The 16,026-nt window shown below is 55.7% G+C and overlaps 1 protein-coding gene across 7 annotated transcripts in view; it reads left to right on the top strand.

Annotated features, from left to right (window-relative positions):
• ROBO3 (roundabout guidance receptor 3) overlaps window positions 1-16,026 on the top strand; it is a 228,239-nt gene that overhangs the window by 106,365 nt on the left and 105,848 nt on the right. For all 7 annotated transcript variants that reach the window (XM_043534098.1, XM_043534096.1, XM_043534095.1 and 4 more), the window contains one exon: window positions 7,765-8,091. In XM_043534098.1, the coding sequence (XP_043390033.1) occupies window positions 7,765-8,091 (327 nt within the window). The remainder of the gene's footprint in view (window positions 1-7,764; window positions 8,092-16,026) is intronic.

Here is a 16,026-nt window from a genome sequence, read left to right as displayed (position 1 = left end):
TCTTCTCAAAGCCCTCAAATCTGCATCTGCTTCCTATTTCCTGGCCCTCCTTTCTCTCTCCCTGGGTTTGTTCTGGTCTGTTATTAGCAGCAGAAGTTAGAGGCAATTGTCAGGATTGTGCTGCTCCAGGGTTTGAAAATTAGACCACCCCAACCCCGAGCCCTGCACCTCCCAGCTGTCTGGGGTTTCCGCAGGGGCCTTGTGTCAGCGAGCTTGTGAACAGGCTCCTCGTCGGGCAGGAGAAGTGGCAACAAGCACACATGAGCCTGAAGCAGAAAATGAGTATTAAAGGCTGGTTCTCGGCTATTCCCAAAGCTTGTCTGTCTCTCTGGGGCCGAGTGCAGAAGCAGCCTGCAGGGCTTGTGTAGCTGCTGGCCCTGCGCTCTCTGCCAGGCTCGGAGAGTCACATGGGCGCTCTCCTCCTCGCACGTTCTCTGCACCGGTATGAGAGGCTTTGCAGGCTGGTGCAGCCCTAGGGGATCTCCGTGCCTCCAGCCATCATAGCAGAGGGCATCGTTCTGAGCCGATGGGTCCCATGGGGGTGGAGCGTAATTCTCCCTGCGGCTCCCTTCCTGCTGGAGCAGGAGAAAGCCCAGCATGACTCTCAGATGCCTGGCTGAGTCTGCAGGGCTGGTGGCTAGAAACATGCCTGTTTCCCTCCTCCCAGATCCAATATATGAAGCCAAAAACTTTAGGAGCCAGCAGTGCTATTGCTAGGGCAACTCACTGGGTGAATATGTCACTAGGCAAACCCCACTGCTTCCCCAGCTTGTTCCAGTCCCCTCCGAGCAGCCCCCCCTTCTGGGGTGCCCTGGGAAGGGGGTTAGCGCCCACGCCGTGCTAAGGCTCTGCTTAGAAAGGGTTCGTGCGTGGCTGAGAGCTCTTTTCAGGCGCAGAGGTGAGCAGTAGGATGTGCTCTAGAAAGCTATAAGCAGCCTGTTGGACTCTCACAACTGATGAACCGTTTATTAAAACATCTATAAATAGTTTATTAACCTGGTGTATCTGGGCCATCAGTCGGCAGCGTGCCCTCGTCAATGACAGCATTAGTGCACAGTGCGAGCTCTGCCCTCCCCCGGGGGCCCAGCTCACTAGCCCGGGGCCTGGCTTTAAGGCTGGATCTTGCCCAGCACCGAGAACGCTGGTGCTCAATCAATGTGGTGTATTTTGTGTGTTGTGAGAGGCGTGGAACGTGCTCCTGGGGGAGCCGCGTGACGCTGAGCTCCCTACGGACCGGCTGGTTGAATAAACATATGGCGAACTGCTGAGGATGATGGCTTGGCACAGCTGCAGACACCAGCTTCTCCTTCCAGCGTGGGACAGTAGGAAAGCTAGTGCTCTCTCTTGCCATGAGAGACGCGGAGCCCAGTCCCATCCCGGGGGCGTCCCTGGGGCTGTGTGGTTGGCAAGCGCCTTGGCTGCTGTTTGGCGGTGAGATGCCAGCGCAGCTGGGAGGTGCTGGCAGGCCCCCAAAGGCAAGGCAGTCAGTGACTGTGGGTTTCACAGCCATTTCGTTTTCAAGCAGATTCTGGGGACGTTTTTCAGGCTGCTGTGGGCTCTGGTGGAAGGATATGAGATCTGGGAGCGGGAGGGCACTCAGGAACAGAGGAAATAGAGAAAAGTGGGGGGTGGGGAGAGGATCAGGAAGGAAGGGGCCTAGAGTAAGGAAGGGGATGTCAGCAGGCGTGGGGGGGAGCAGAGGGGAGAATGAGGAGTTGTTGACTGAGCTGGCTCATGGGAGGCCTGGGTTTCATTGTCTTCTCTGCAACTGACCTTGGGCAAGTCCCTTCCCATCCCTCCCACTTTGTCTGACTTGTCTAGTTAGGATGGGATATTCCGAAGTCCCCGAGTCACTTGGAGCATGTGGATCAATGGGACCTGTTCTGAGGAGCCTGGGAGCTCCTGGAAATCTGACCCTAGATCAGAAGGGACTGTCTGTCATTGTCTGTGCAGACCCCAGCACCAGGGGGCCTGCTGGGCACTCCCGTAATGCACAGAATTAACAATAAAAACGAGGGGGTCCAGGGTCTCTGGAGTTAACGCTGAGTTGAGTGTTGGAATTTGGGCAGGTCAGCAAAAGGTGGATTGCTGCTGAACACTGCGGGGGCTGCAGCCTGCCCTGGTGCCGGCTAGAGGGCGGTTTCACTCTGTGGATCTGTGTCTCTGCTCCTCCATCTACATGGGCCCAAGGGTGCCCTTCTCAATCTGGTTGTTTTAAGGCGATTGAATGCCCCGCCCCTTCCCCAGTGACCCAGGCCGAGAGTCTAACGCTTCCCTGGTGTGAGCTGGCCAGTCGGTAGCCGAGATGGGAGCTGACAGCTCACTGCTGGTGAGTCCAGGTCAGACGTGCTCTGTCCATGGGTCAGCACCACAGACTGGGCTGGGGCTCTGGCTCAGAGTTCCTCTGGATTCTGTCCCCCTGGTGCATCTTCACCAGGGGCAGGCTCTGCTCTCAGGTGCGCCTTGGATATCTCCCTGTCTTCAGTGGGGTTTGGGGGGGGCTGAGGGCAGAACTGGGCTCCACAACGCGAGCTAACGGCTCCCCTAGGGGTTCTCAGGGCTGAATGGATGCAGCTTGGGATGGCAGTCGCAGGGGCTCTTCGGTTTTCAGGTGTTATTACAGTATCCCCAGGGTTCCCCGCTGGAGTGCGAGCCTTCGTGCTGAGCTCTGTGCAGCTGCTGGGGTTGATGCAGACCTTGCCAAAGAGCTGGCAGTCTAGGCTGCACACGCCCACCTAGCAAGGGTGGGGTAAGGGCTCGTTCTAAAACATGCCCCTGGTTTGTGTTCTCTGTGTGCGTGTGTAAAGACAGACACACACATTTGCTGTGCCCCACCATGCTTTAGCCAGCTGATGATTTGGCGGGCTTGAGGCGGACTCTGCAGGGCTGCCAGGAGGAAGAATCAGAGCGGAGCCCCTGTGGCTGCAGAAGCAGCTCGGAGACACAAGCAGCCGGCTGGCTGGTACGGGCTGGTGTCCCACTGAGTGCAGCGGGCGCTTTCAGGGCAGAGGAGGGAACGGGCCATCTCACCAGAAGGGGCCCAGGAGCAGGGAGGGAGCAGGGCTTGGTGTTAATGGATCGGGGCTCGGGGGGTGGGATGCTGAGGAGGGGACGAGCTGTGGGGATGAGCCGGAGACCCTCAGCTGACATCTCTGGCAGGGACCCAGGGGCTCCAGGTGATGGCGGCTCCACAGCCCGACTGGGGGCCTGGCTGCCTGCAGACTCTGGAGATGTTTCTGGCCAGCCAGTTTTTTTCTGAGCCGGGGCCCTGGCATGGGAGTCCCTGAGCAGGAGCCGGTGTGGACAGGGCCGTGGGCCCTCGGATGTCTTGAGGCTCTTTTAAACGGACTCATGTACAAACACACTTTCTGATAGAGCCCCTGTAAACAGCCTGTCCCAGATCGTGTCCACAGAAGTCCTTCACTGCTCAGCAGGGTCTCTTGGTTCCTAGTGCGGGGTGAGTAGATGAGGAAGAAACTGGCTAGACAGGGCGGATAGTACCCCAGTTCCACGCATGCTGCTTCCTAATGCCCAGCGCGAGCAAAGCAGATGAATCAAGAGCTGTCTGTCTCTCACCAGTACAGCCCTGTCAGGTGTTCCCTGTGACCCTCCGTGCCTGGCATAGGGGGCCTGGTCCATGGCTGGAGTTCCTAGGCATTACTCCAATGCAAGAATAGCAGGGACAGGCTTTGCAGACAGCAACATGACTGGTTGTGTTAGGTGGTTGATGTTCCTTTAAAAACACCAGGCCAGTTCACCAGGCCAAAAACACCAGGCCAAAAACCCTGGCCAATTCACCTGGCCAGGGATACAGCTTGTTTAGGGTCAGCGGAGCCCTTCTGGCCCTGGCGTTGTAGTCCATTGGCCCGGCTGGGGATGGTCACAGGCCGTTGGCATTGCTTGTGGTGAGCCGGGAGAAAGTGGAGGGAATGGGGTGTTAAAAGGTGTCTGCCCTAAATCCTCGCCCTCAGTGAATCTCCATGCACTCCTAGCTAGCTCTGCACTTCTGGCGGGGGCGGGGACCAGAGCTGTTCACTGTCTCAGCCTTGGGCGGCTGGGAGGTGCAGGAAGGAAGTGGCTGCAGAGTCAGATAGTGATGCTGTTCTGTGCAATGCTCTGTCTAAGGTGCTGAAAGCGTCTACGGGGTGGGCTCATAATCGCTGACTCACAGGATTCGCACGGTCTGCAGCGCCCCTTGGGCTCTTCTACTCCGGTTGCACAGCTGTCTGGCGAACGGGGCACACCCCACACGGTGAGGCACCCGCATGTGATGTGCCACGTCGCCTGGTGTCACGTGACACAAAGGGGACCCAACAGACGGCATGTCGCTTAGGTGCGTGGGCAGCACTCGGGCAGGGCGGGATCCCGGAGAACGGCCCCCCTGCGGCGCCTTAGCCAGCTGCCCAGATACCTCCTGCGAATGTGTCTGTTTGGCTGACAAGGTCTCAGCGGGAAGGCATGGCTAGTGGTGTGGATGCCAGAAGTGCGGGCCAGCCCCGAGGCAGGGGGCGGGGCACTGAGGTCTCCGGCGAGGTGGGCAGAAAAGGCATTTTCTTGGGGTTTTTGGCTGACGGTTACCACAGCCCTGCCAGGTTCTCCCTGTCCCTTCTCCTGCTGCTGCTGTCACACATGGTCATCAGCCCGGCAGCGCTGAGCTTGCTGGGTAATTATTCCTTGATGGTAATCAGGGGTTAACGTTAAATAAAAACAATAATTTCTCCTTTTGTGGGGAGATGAGGATCCCAGCAGGAGCGGCGGAAGCATCCTAAAAGTGGGGGGAGCATGGCTCCCTGCCCCCCCATTCCGGCACCCCTGGATCCCAGCATCTCTCATCACTCTGCAGATGCCCCCTAAGGGACCTTTCCAGTGGTGAGGGGCAGATCACGCGCCGTGAGCCTGACATCCGCTGGCTGCCCCAGGGCAGACGTGTAGCAAGGCTGGTGGTGTGTGAACTCCCCTCCCCCACTGCCTCCCTGCCACCCCACCGCACTCTCCATGAGCCATTTGCTTCTCGCCTATCTGCTGAGCCTTGAGCACCGGTGCCAGGTGCATGGTAATTTCATGCTACGGACACTTGCCCCAGAGAAGCTGGACTGAGACTCCAATTCACTGATCAGCTTAGAGGTGACAACGGAGTTCCCTCTCCCCTGAGCTGGGTGTGATGTTCTCGGTGCTCTGACAGCAATGGCCACGTGCAGGGAGCTGTGCCGGCGTAGTAGGGATGCCCCGTCCTAACCGGAGTCCAGACTGTCACTCTGCTGGGACTGACGTGCCAAAGGCTGAGGGTGCAGTCTCCAGGGCAGGTTGCAGGCATTGCATGCTCTCAAAGTGGCTATGCCATGAGCCGGAGAGTGGAAGTGTCTGGAACAGTCGAGAGCTTTCCCCATGAATCCTATCAGGAAAGTGAATAAAATGCTCCTGTCTGAGCATGTCCCAGCCAGCCAGCTTGCTAGGTTCTTCCTGGGAACCAGGGTAGTGTGGTTCTCTGCTGCCGTGGAGCAAACAGGGCAAGAAGGCTGAGCAGGCTGTGAACCTTGAGGGGCCATTCGCTTGGCCTAGCCCGGTGTGTTGGGCCCATAAGAGGCAGCCACTGCCCTGCTAGCTGGGGGAGCCTGGATTCCAGCCTGGCTGAGCTGGGGCGTCGGATGAGTACGATGCAGTGAGAGCTGGAGCTGTCGAATGAAATGCTCGTCTGCGAGCTGCTTGTGCGTGCGACTTGTCTGCCCCTCTCTTGTAATGTCCCCGTGGGTTTGTCCTGGTTGTGGGCTTGCCCTGACCTCAGCAGATGATTGGGCTCCTGGTGTGACGATTGCCGTGGCAAGAAAGGCGTCCTGGTGGAAAGGTTTTGAGGCTCACGCTTTGATCTCTAGAGGGCAGGAAGCTGTAAGGCAGCCAGCCCAGGGACAGTACTTGGAACGCTGAGTTCCTAGGGTGACTCCTCCGGGCACACCTGTGCTGTGGTTTCCCATGCTGAGTGTGAGCCAGGGCTAAATATAGATCCAGAGCCACGAGCTGCAGACAGCTCACTTCCACCAGGGCTCCTGGCAGCCACCCAAGGACTTATCAGTAGTGGTCTGCTCTTCCAGTCTCTTCCCAGGATCCCTGTGCACTGGCCCCACCAGCCTTGGGGCTCCCCTTCTGCCCCCTTCCCCAAGCTGGAAAAGCTCCTTTCCCCATCTCTGAGTATGGGCTGTAGCATGTTCTCCCAGAAGGGATCAGGAGAACTTGGCTTCAGTGAGACGATAGGTCAGAAAGCGAAACTAATGATAAAAGGAGCAACGGTCTCCCCGGGCCTTGGGCCCCAGGACTCCAGCGCGCAGAGAGGCCATCGGGAAATGGTGCAGAACCCTGGGAACGTGAGCCTGTCTCTTGGGCGTTTAGTGTTCTCGGTGCTGCCCGGGTAGATTCCTGGAGTCCCAGCCCCCTGCGATGGGGTCTCCGGGGTACAACCTGGAACTGGGGTGCTTCTGTGCCCCCTTAACTCTCCAGCCTGGGCTGTCTCTCTCAGTGCTTTGCTAGTGACAAGCAGCAAACCCTTCCAGGCACTGTAACCACTCAGTACAGCCGCGTGTGGAGCCCCACACCCAGCTAGCTCGCATGAATGCTCCCAGAGCTACTCGTGAATCACACAAAGAAAGGCACCAGCCAAATCCCCCCAGCTCCCCAGCATTACACCCCAGAACTGTACTACTGTCTTGCCCTGGTCAGAAGCCTGACCAGCATAAGTTTATTACTCAGTCCACCCCTCCCTCAGTGTGGAGAGGATATGCACCAGCCTTTGTAAACTGAGCTGAGATTGCCCAAGCTTTTCAACCAAAACACACTGTTTTAGGTAAAATATAAAACAGATTTATTAACTATAGAAAGATAGATTTAAGTGATTATAAGTGGTGGGCATAAAAGGTCATCGATAGTTACCAAAGAAAATAAACGGTAAGCAGACAGTCGAAATCTTAAATCTTATTGCACTAGGCAGTATTTGGATCAAGCCCACTGGATGTTACAGTTCTTAATACACAGGCTTCTCCCTTAAGTCTGGGACCAGTCCTCTCAGCTGAAGTCTTTGTCTTCCCAGCATTCTTGTTGCTTCCAGCATAGGTGGGGGAGGAGAAGGACAGTGGCATCATACGATGGCCTCTTATTTTATACTCTCAGACCATGTGCCTGGAAAACACCAGCCCAGACGTGTCCTGGTGGGCTTTGCAGAGTAACAGGTTGGAGCTATCCCCCTGGTGTTGTCTTCTGCAACCGACTCATAGAGTTGAGCAGTCCCCATTGTGTGGTGCTTGTGCAACTGTCATTGAATTGTCAATCCTTTGATTACACCTCCCCTGATGATTGTCATTGAACACCCTCCTGGGAGTGGTTCATCTCCTTTGCATGTCACTAGCAAATGACAACGTATTTCAGTAACCACCATACAGCAAAATCTCATAACTCGATACGCACTAAGGAAATACATATTTGGACAGAACAATGGGTTTCACAGATCATGACTTTTCATAAGATATCTTACATGGCATGTTTGTATGAAATGTACATAATTGTATGACAGGGTGAATATGGGGGTTCCAGGGGGCTGCTTTGAGGTACGGAGTGCCACATCTCCATCTCCAGCCATGGGGCCACACAGCCCTGTGAGCTCAGGGTTGCTGAGGGCCATTGTCTCCATTCCCAGTAGCGTGGCTATTAATCCCCTTGGGAGCTCTGCCCTTCCCAGCTGGAGCCCTCGCCCTGATTTCTGTTCTCTCTTCTGCCTCTCAGGCTCCCGCCCTCGGCTCGAAGACTTTTCTCCAAGGATAGTCGAGCACCCCTCCGACCTCATCGTTTCCAAGGGGGAGCCAGCGACGCTGAACTGCAAGGCGGAGGGGCGCCCCACCCCAATAATCGAATGGTACAAGGATGGGGAGCGGGTGGAGACGGACAAGGAGGACCCGCGATCCCATCGCATGCTGCTGCCTAGTGGCTCCCTCTTCTTCCTGCGCATCGTCCACGGCAGGAGGAGCAAGCCCGACGAGGGCGTGTACGTGTGCGTGGCCAGGAACTACCTGGGAGAGGCCGTGAGCCGGAACGCGTCGCTGGAGGTGGCCAGTGAGTGGGGTTCTGAGCAAGCTCCCGGGTGGTTCTGGGGTGGAGCGAGCAGTTTCTAGGAGTTGCTGAGGGCCCAGGCTGTGGGAAGTCATGTTATGGACTCCAGGGCAGAATTTGGCCCGGCGACTTTGCCGGCTGCGTTAGACTTTCCCGCTGGGGCTGGCTCCTACGTGCTCTGCTAAGAGGCAGTTGAGTGGCAGCACAGCGCAGCCTGGCCAGGGTCTGCTGTGCGCTCGTGCCAGCTGCCTTGCCGGATAAGTGCGTTCCTGCCGAGAGGGGAGCTGGTGCCTTCCTACACATGTGCGGCTGGCTGGTATGGTGGGTCGGTGTTGCCCTGCTGGCTGTGGTTATTATGGGCACTGGGCAACGGGGATGTTTGAATGTATGATGGTGTAATGTCCTCTCCTGCTAGCATTCAGTGCTGGGCACGGCGGGCTAACGCCGTGCTAGCTCTCTGTGAAGAGTTAACATGGCGACGCCGTTTACACAGCGCTCTCGGCTTTGTGCCGCACGGGTCTGGGGGGGGCCGGGCTGCGTCTGTCTGGGCTGGAGCCTTTCTCCGCATTCATCGATCCTGGTTTCCCAGCCAAGCCCCGCAGTCCGAGTACGATTCTCTTGCAAGAGTTGCCAAGTTGACGGGCACCCCCAGCAAGCCCATAGCAGCACCCTCTGCCCAGCTGTGCAGGCCTCAGCCCCTTCAGGAGAAACCCTGAGCCCTGCTTGCGCCGTGTTCGTTTTCCAGCGGGAAGCCTTCTGTCCCATAGTGCTGACCAGCAAAGGGAGATAGGCTGGACCCCCAGGGAGACGGGGGGGGGGGGGGGGTTACCTGCACAATTCAGGGTTCCCAGCCCCCTACATTTGTGGGCACTCAGGGAGTAAGGGACCCAACTCTACCCCTCCATGGGCTCAGGGCTAACACCCATTCCCAGTGGGCCCAGGGCTCTATGGGTCTGTGGGGCTTTTTACCAGTGAAAGAGCCTGACACAGTACTAACCTATATTTATTAACAGCTGATCAGCAGACTACACACGCTAAGCATACAATGCTCACCACTCCTAATAAGGCAGACAGACTTTTCCTGGTGGCCGGTCAGGATCTCCTTGTCTGGGGTTCCAGCTTTGCACAGTGTGGTCAGCAGGGTGTGATGGTTTTGGCAGCGTTGACCTTGGGCTGTGTTCTGAAGTTAGGTTCTGAAGAACCTCCCTTTGGACCCCAGTTTATATCGTTAAAATTTGGGTCCTGCTTAGCTGTACCTTAACCAGTCATTTTACACTAAAGTCCACAAAATGGTATTTTTCACGCATCCTAGCTCATTATAAAACACTTCTTTAACCAATCACACCCCACCACTTCAGTTGATTCATGAGTTATGCAACAGACTGAAACAATAAAAGAATCAGACCGAGACCACACAGATAAACAATAGAGAAGTAGGGACCACAAAGGCCAAACAATAGAAGTAGAGATTTCACAAATACAGCTGTTGATAAGTGGTTCCTTGCCAGGCAGATTGCTGTCAAACAAAGTTTCCTTAAAAGTCTTAAGATCTGTTTCTTTATCCAGTGATGGGTACTCTTAGGACAGGAGTGGCTTCACAGCAGCCTGATAATACACTGGTTTGGTGCAATTTAGATGGAACGTGAGGATGTAACTCTCTGCAACTAGCTCATGGCTGCTGTTTTTACTGCAGTAAAAAGTAAGATGGGGGGTGAACCTCCTGCAGGAACCTGCCTGTCTCACAGACAGAGCTCCCTCCCTGCCCTGCTCTCTGCCTCTGGAAAGCAGAGGGATGCTTCCCCCGGGGCATCTTGAGCACAGATGTCTGCAGGGCTCTTCTCCACTACAGTCCTGCAGCCTCATCAGTCTTTGTGCCTGCTTGGGACAAAGCTTAACTCCACCCCTGCCACAACCCAAGTGGGGCCCCTTCACCACATCACCCCATTACCCCGTTCCCCTGAGATCTGCACTGGTGCTAGTTGGAGCCCTCTGTGTTCTATGGGATTGGCTGCAGAATCCGTTCCTCGCTGAGGGGCCTTGTTCCATTTTGCATTATAAAAACATCTGTTCCTGGCCTTTGTGGGTGTTCACATCCTGCCTGGAATCAAGTGTGAACTGATGCAGTGCTGTCTGCCTGAGTCTGCAGCCGGCCTGAAACAACAGCTTTCCGAGAGCCCATTCATTTCAGTGGGACGTTAACTCTGAAACCTGAAGGAAGTCTTTCCAGGGTCGTTCAGCTCCAGTATTTCTCCTACTGTCTCAAGCTGTCCCACTGACTGCCCTCTCCCCAGGGGCCTAACCCTCCACGGCCCCCTGCCGCTGGCTTCTGCCGTGCCTCAGTGGGTTGTGCACACCAGCTCTGCACCGTGCCACAAACTGAAAGTGTGAGTGGGGGCTGTGTAAAGCAAACAGAAGGAGGCATCAAAACAATAACAGCGGCTGCTAGGCTGACTGATTCGCTTTCCATTCTCCAGAACCCTCCAGTTTAAACTTCAACGAAGCAGGTACGGACTCTCCCGTCAGTGCAGGATCCAGGGGCCTTGCCCTGGGAACTGTGGAGTAAGCAGGGCTTGGTGAGAGTGAATTATAAGAGAGGCAATGACAGCTGACAGCACCTGGAAGCTAAAAGGACCCTGCCGGCTTGAAACCTCATCAGTTTCAGGAAGTGAGCTGAATGGAGTTTGAGCTGCACCTGCCCTGAGCCCCCCGCTCCTCTGGCTTTAACAGTCCCATTGACTGTTTTCAGCTCACTCGCACTGGGGTAACTGACAATTAACCCCAGACACAGGGGTGAGGCAGCGCCTAGGCCTCCTCTGACAGGTCTAGTTTGCTGGTGCTGGCGCAGCGACCTGCTTTGTGGGTCCCACTTGTTTTAGGCTGGGCTGGGCGTCCGAGATCAAACTGGAGCCTGTCGGTCTCTTGACTGCTGGTGACCTGGGAGCTGCTGGGGTGGATTACTGATCGGTTTGCTCTTCCCTCATTGCTCGAATAGCTGCAGATCTGCTCCTAATTGCCAGAGGCAGCCTCTGCTCTTTAGGGGAAGGGCTTCTCCTGCTTAGATTCCTTTGTGCTCCTGGGCTGTCAGCGTGTGAACAGCCCAGCCCATCAGTCACCCGCTCCTGACTTGGGGTCTTTGCACATACCTTCAGGATTAGCCTCCGAGAATTCCCCCAGCCCAGTAATGGGCCAGCGCCTTGGAAATATCTCTGTCCCTCTGCACCCAGGTATGCGCTCCCCTTTGGCTGGCAGAACATATGCTACAGAGAGGGACTCATATCTGCGATCAGATTCTTTTCTCTGGCCTATCTGCAGCTGTTTCTTTGTGCTCCCGACTCGGAGGTGAACAAACACTCCTGATTAGTCCGCTTTGTCCACAGCCGGCAATGGCAGACTGCATTCCAGGCAGGCTGTGATGTGTCTTTCCCAGCTCTCTGAGGGGGTTCTGTGCCCCTCCAGCCAAAGAAACCCTGGCTGTATTTATCTGCCCTGACCTCCCAACCAGTCTCCTCTGTGCTGTTCCTCGGTGTCCTGACCCCATTGTCTTCCCTAATGGCTCTACAGAGACAAAGATCTGCAAACAAACAGCGCAAACCCCAGCCAGGCGATGGAGGCACAAGATAAATGACCATGTTACCTATGACAAGGCCATGTAAAGTCACCCGCAGCATAGGAAATGAAATGTCATTTCTGCTAAGCCCTTGAGTCACTGACATTACAGGCTGGGAGCCGGCCTGAGCAGAGCTCGGGAGCAGACAGGGCTGATACTAGCCTAGGTGATTTCTGGCTGGGCTGAGAAGTTGCCGCCTGACTAAAGCTATCGAAGGAGTGTGCTGCAGCCAGGGTAATTGTTTAAAATGCAGCCATCAAATAAGGAAGGTCTATAAAAGGCTCCTGAGAAGGAAACACACCGGGTGAGTTATTCCTAGGCTAGCAAGGACTTGCATGCAGCAGCTTTGGAGCCTTGGAGATGCTTGGATTTGCTCCCAGCAGTTAGTCTGTAGAATCCAAATCCTTTGGAACTGGAAGCTGCCAATAAAGAAACGAAAAGGAGACTTAGTAAAATGAAGCTGTGATTCCTCCAGCTGCCCCTCAGAGCAGCACACACTCCCCAGGACTGAGCCCTTCAGAGCTCTACAAACCAGCTAGATTCCTCTCCTCCCCAGTGCCCCAATATTAGGGAGGGAACAGATAATAAGACAGAAAATATCATAATGCAATGATATAAATCCACGGTACGCCCATAGAATCATAGAATATCAGGGTGGGAAGGGACCTCAGGAGATCATCTAGTCCGACCCCCTGCTCAAAGCAGGACCAATCCCCAACTAAATCAGAATAGCTTGAATACTGTGTGCCGTTCTCATCACCCCATCTCAAAAATGATCTATTAGAATTGGAAAAGGTGCAGAGAAGGGCAACAGAAATGATTAGGGGTATGGAACAGCTCCTGTATGAGGAGAGATTGAAGAGGCTAGGACTTTTCAGCTTGGAGAAGAGACGCCTAAGGGGAGATGTGATCCGGGTCTGTAAAATCCTGACTGGGGTGGAGTAAGTAAATAAGGAAGTGTTATTTATCCCTTCCCATAACACAAGAACTAGGGATCACCAACTGCAGTTTAAAACAAACAAAAGGAAGTACTTCTTCACACAATGCCCAGTTAACCTGTGGAACTCATTGCCAGGGGACATTCTGAAGGCCAGAAGTATAACAGGATTCAAAAAAGAATTTGATAAGTTCATGGGTGAGATGTCGATCAATGACTATTAACCAGGATAGTCAGGGACACAGCCCCATGCTCTGGGTGTCCCTACGCCTCTGACTGGCAGAAGCTGGGACTGGACAACTGGGGATGGATCTGTTGGTAATTGCCCTGTTCTGTTCATTCTCTCTGAAGCACCTGGCACTGGGATAGATGGATTCTAATTCTCTTAATATGGGCATCATGCAGCAGTGCTCCGCCACGCCCCATTCCCTTCAATGCAGCGGTGCCTCTCTCTGCTGGCTGGCTGCCTGCAGGGCAGGGCATGGTCTCTCCTGGCTGCGTGGGTGTGAGTTGTTCTCTTTGCAGGATACAGGAGGGGGGTTCCAGATGTCCCTCTTCTACCACATGCTCCCCTGGGGAGCTGAGCTGAGAACCCTGGACCTTCTGCTCCAAAAGCAAGGCCCCTGCTGCCCTCTTGAGTGGCGGGAGAGTCCCTGTTTTCACCAGTAGGTCTCATCCCCTGATGGACCAGCCACGAGAGGGTCATGTGAATGAGTGCAGCTGGGGGTACTGGCTCTGATCGGTGGTGGGTTGGAGGGTGAGTATCTAGGAGACAGTATCTCATTGAGAAGGAAGCTTTAAAACAAAGCCTTTTTTCTCGGGGGCTCTCATTCAGGACAATCTGCCTGGCGAGTCTGAAGGTAGAAGCTTCAGTAACTTAACTGCTGAAAAGAAGCTGGATTGGGTTGGGTTTGGTGTTTCGCCCAAGCTTGCAGAACTCCAAGTGGATTTTATTCAGACCTAGTGAACTGGTTGTTTGCGCTGGGGTTTTCCCACTGCTTTGAAAATGCAGGGGTAAGTCTACCCTGAACGGAGGCCTGTCGATACTGCACACTGCTGGCAGCAGCATGTAGGGCCCATGGCAGGGGAGAGGCGGCTGGGAGCTGCCGGAGCCATTCCCTGCCGCAGGTGAGGTGCTGCTCGGGCAAGTAGAGAGCTGTGTGGGTTACGTACCCTGGGCCTAAGCCCCAGGTGTGTCATGTCTCCCCTAAGCGGTGCCTCACTGGGTACACTGCTATTTATGCCTGTGCTGGGGGGCGTGCGGGGTACGGACTCTACGTGGCGCCGTAAGGAGTTTGCAGTGTAGACGTACCCTAAGTGGTGGTGCTTTAAGAATCACTGGCTGTTTGGCCTGAGCCCAGCCCCAAGCAGGGTGTTCCCAAAGTTCAGGGCAAAGGAGAGTGGGGGTTAGAACGGGCCCACTGGGTCTGGAGGACGTTGGTGCGTCTGTGCGTGCTAGGAACAACCCTGGCCGCCCAGGGTACATCTGCACTGCAGCTAGGAGGTGTAATTCCCAGGTCACGCGGCTGCCCTGAGCTCCTAGGCAAGTACGGGGTGGCTGGCCTGGGCCCCTGCTATTTTTAGTGCTCTAGCCTGAGCAGACGTCCGGCTACCTGAGCTGTGAATGGCCCCTCCAGTTGCAGCGTAGATGTCCCCCTGGAGACGCTGGAACACCGGGCTCAGCACAGACTGCCCTTTCCCACAGCTGTTTGCGCGCCTGTCTTTAGCATCCGCTCTTCACGCTCTGCCATTCCCCGGCACAAGCCTCTGGATCCATTCCTGTCTTATTGCCACAAGTAACAGGCACCGTCTCGCCCGAGCTGCTACTGGGTGTGTCTCACTGGAAGCGCTCTGCTGTCTGTGATGGATGGGCGAAATGCAACATGCACCGTAACAGCCAGATGGAGATCCCCCAGCCGAGGCCTGCTGCGGGGGAGAGCAGCCTCTCCCCCGGAGCACTCCTGGGGATAGCTGAGGCTGGTCTGTCTGTCAGGTGGCTTGTTATGGAGACTAGTCTCCAGCAGCCAACTGTTTGCACAGGCATTTATTAGCCAGTCTCCATTCCCACAGCTGTCATTGGTCTCTTTGCTGGCTGTTAATAGTTCACTACTATTTGTGGTGTTCGTGCCTGGAGAGGATCTCTAGGCTCCCTGCCGTAGGTACATCTACTAAGACCGTCCCAGCCTGACGAGTTTGCAGTATAAATACAAATGCCCTGTCTCAGAGGAAAGCTGGCTTTGGGGGGAAGGCTCTGGATGCGAGATCTGGGTTCAGCTCCTGCCTCTCGCCCTGTGTGACCTTGGAGAAGCCGCTTCATCATTGAGTGTCTCAGTTCCCTAGCTGTAAAATGGGATCCCACGTCCTGTGTCTTGTCTATTTAGATTGTGAGCTGGGCAGGGAGGGACCATCTCTCGCTCTGCATCTGCACCCGGCAAGGTGGGGCGCTGGTCCCTGCAGGGGGCTCTGAGCAGTAGCATAGGAAACATGCCCACAAATGAGTTGCTGCTCAGGAAAGGATCTTTGTTGCTCTTGACTTCCACAAGTTTTGCCTCTGGTTCAGACTCTTGTTCTGGCTCTGGGTTCATGGACGGTGGGAACAGGACGTGGATGGGCCACGTGGCTTCTGGGAACTCTCAGGCCTTATTGTGGCCGTAACAACATCTGAGCAGCGAATGGAACGAGTGTTTGGGCTGCACGGGCGAAGTCCTGGCTCTCCAGGAGGATAGATCGCGGGATGCTGGGGATCCTCCTCTGAGATCTGGTGGCTACAGGCACCAAGGGACTGTGCCCATGGCGGGAGGTCAAAGATTAGCACCCAGCAGGGACAAGGGAGCGGGGTGCTGGGGGCGCTTGGGAGGGGGCGGTCTCTGGTGGCCTTCGGGACGGCAGGAGAAGTGGCTTTTGTCCGGCCATTGGGAGCTTGGTTTGTGTGCCGCAGCAGACGCAGCGGGCAGCGCTGGGCTGGAGGGATTTGCCAGGTGAGTTTCCCCGATGCTGACGGACAGGCTGCGGCTGCAGGCAGAGACTGGCCCCCCTTCCGCGTGCGTGTTGACTGGGCCCTTGGAGTGCGGCGAGCGCAGCAGCCCTGGGATTCATGCCTCGCCCTGAGCCTGCTGCAGCGGCTCCTGCCCTGTGCATTCCTGGCAGGGGGGACAGACCGTCACTCTCGAGGCAATGGGCTCCGAGCTCCTTAGGCCGGGAAAAACAAAGCACAGAGGAAAGGAGCATCCAGGAGCTGCTGGGGCTGTTGTGGGGGGAGGGGCGGGGTAAGGAGCCCGCGAGTGGCCTGGTGAAGAGAGAGCTGGAAATCTGGCTCCGGCTAGTATCCCAGGTGAGCAGTTGGGTCTAGGCCGGGGTTCTTAGCTCCGGCCTTCAGTGCACCTGCCCCTGCCTT

Source organism: Chelonia mydas, chromosome 22 (genome assembly GCF_015237465.2).
Source record: "Chelonia mydas isolate rCheMyd1 chromosome 22, rCheMyd1.pri.v2, whole genome shotgun sequence".
NCBI lineage: Eukaryota > Metazoa > Chordata > Testudines > Cheloniidae > Chelonia > Chelonia mydas.
The sequence above is the reverse complement of the archived record's forward strand: the minus strand, read 5'-3'. Positions and strand labels throughout refer to the sequence as shown.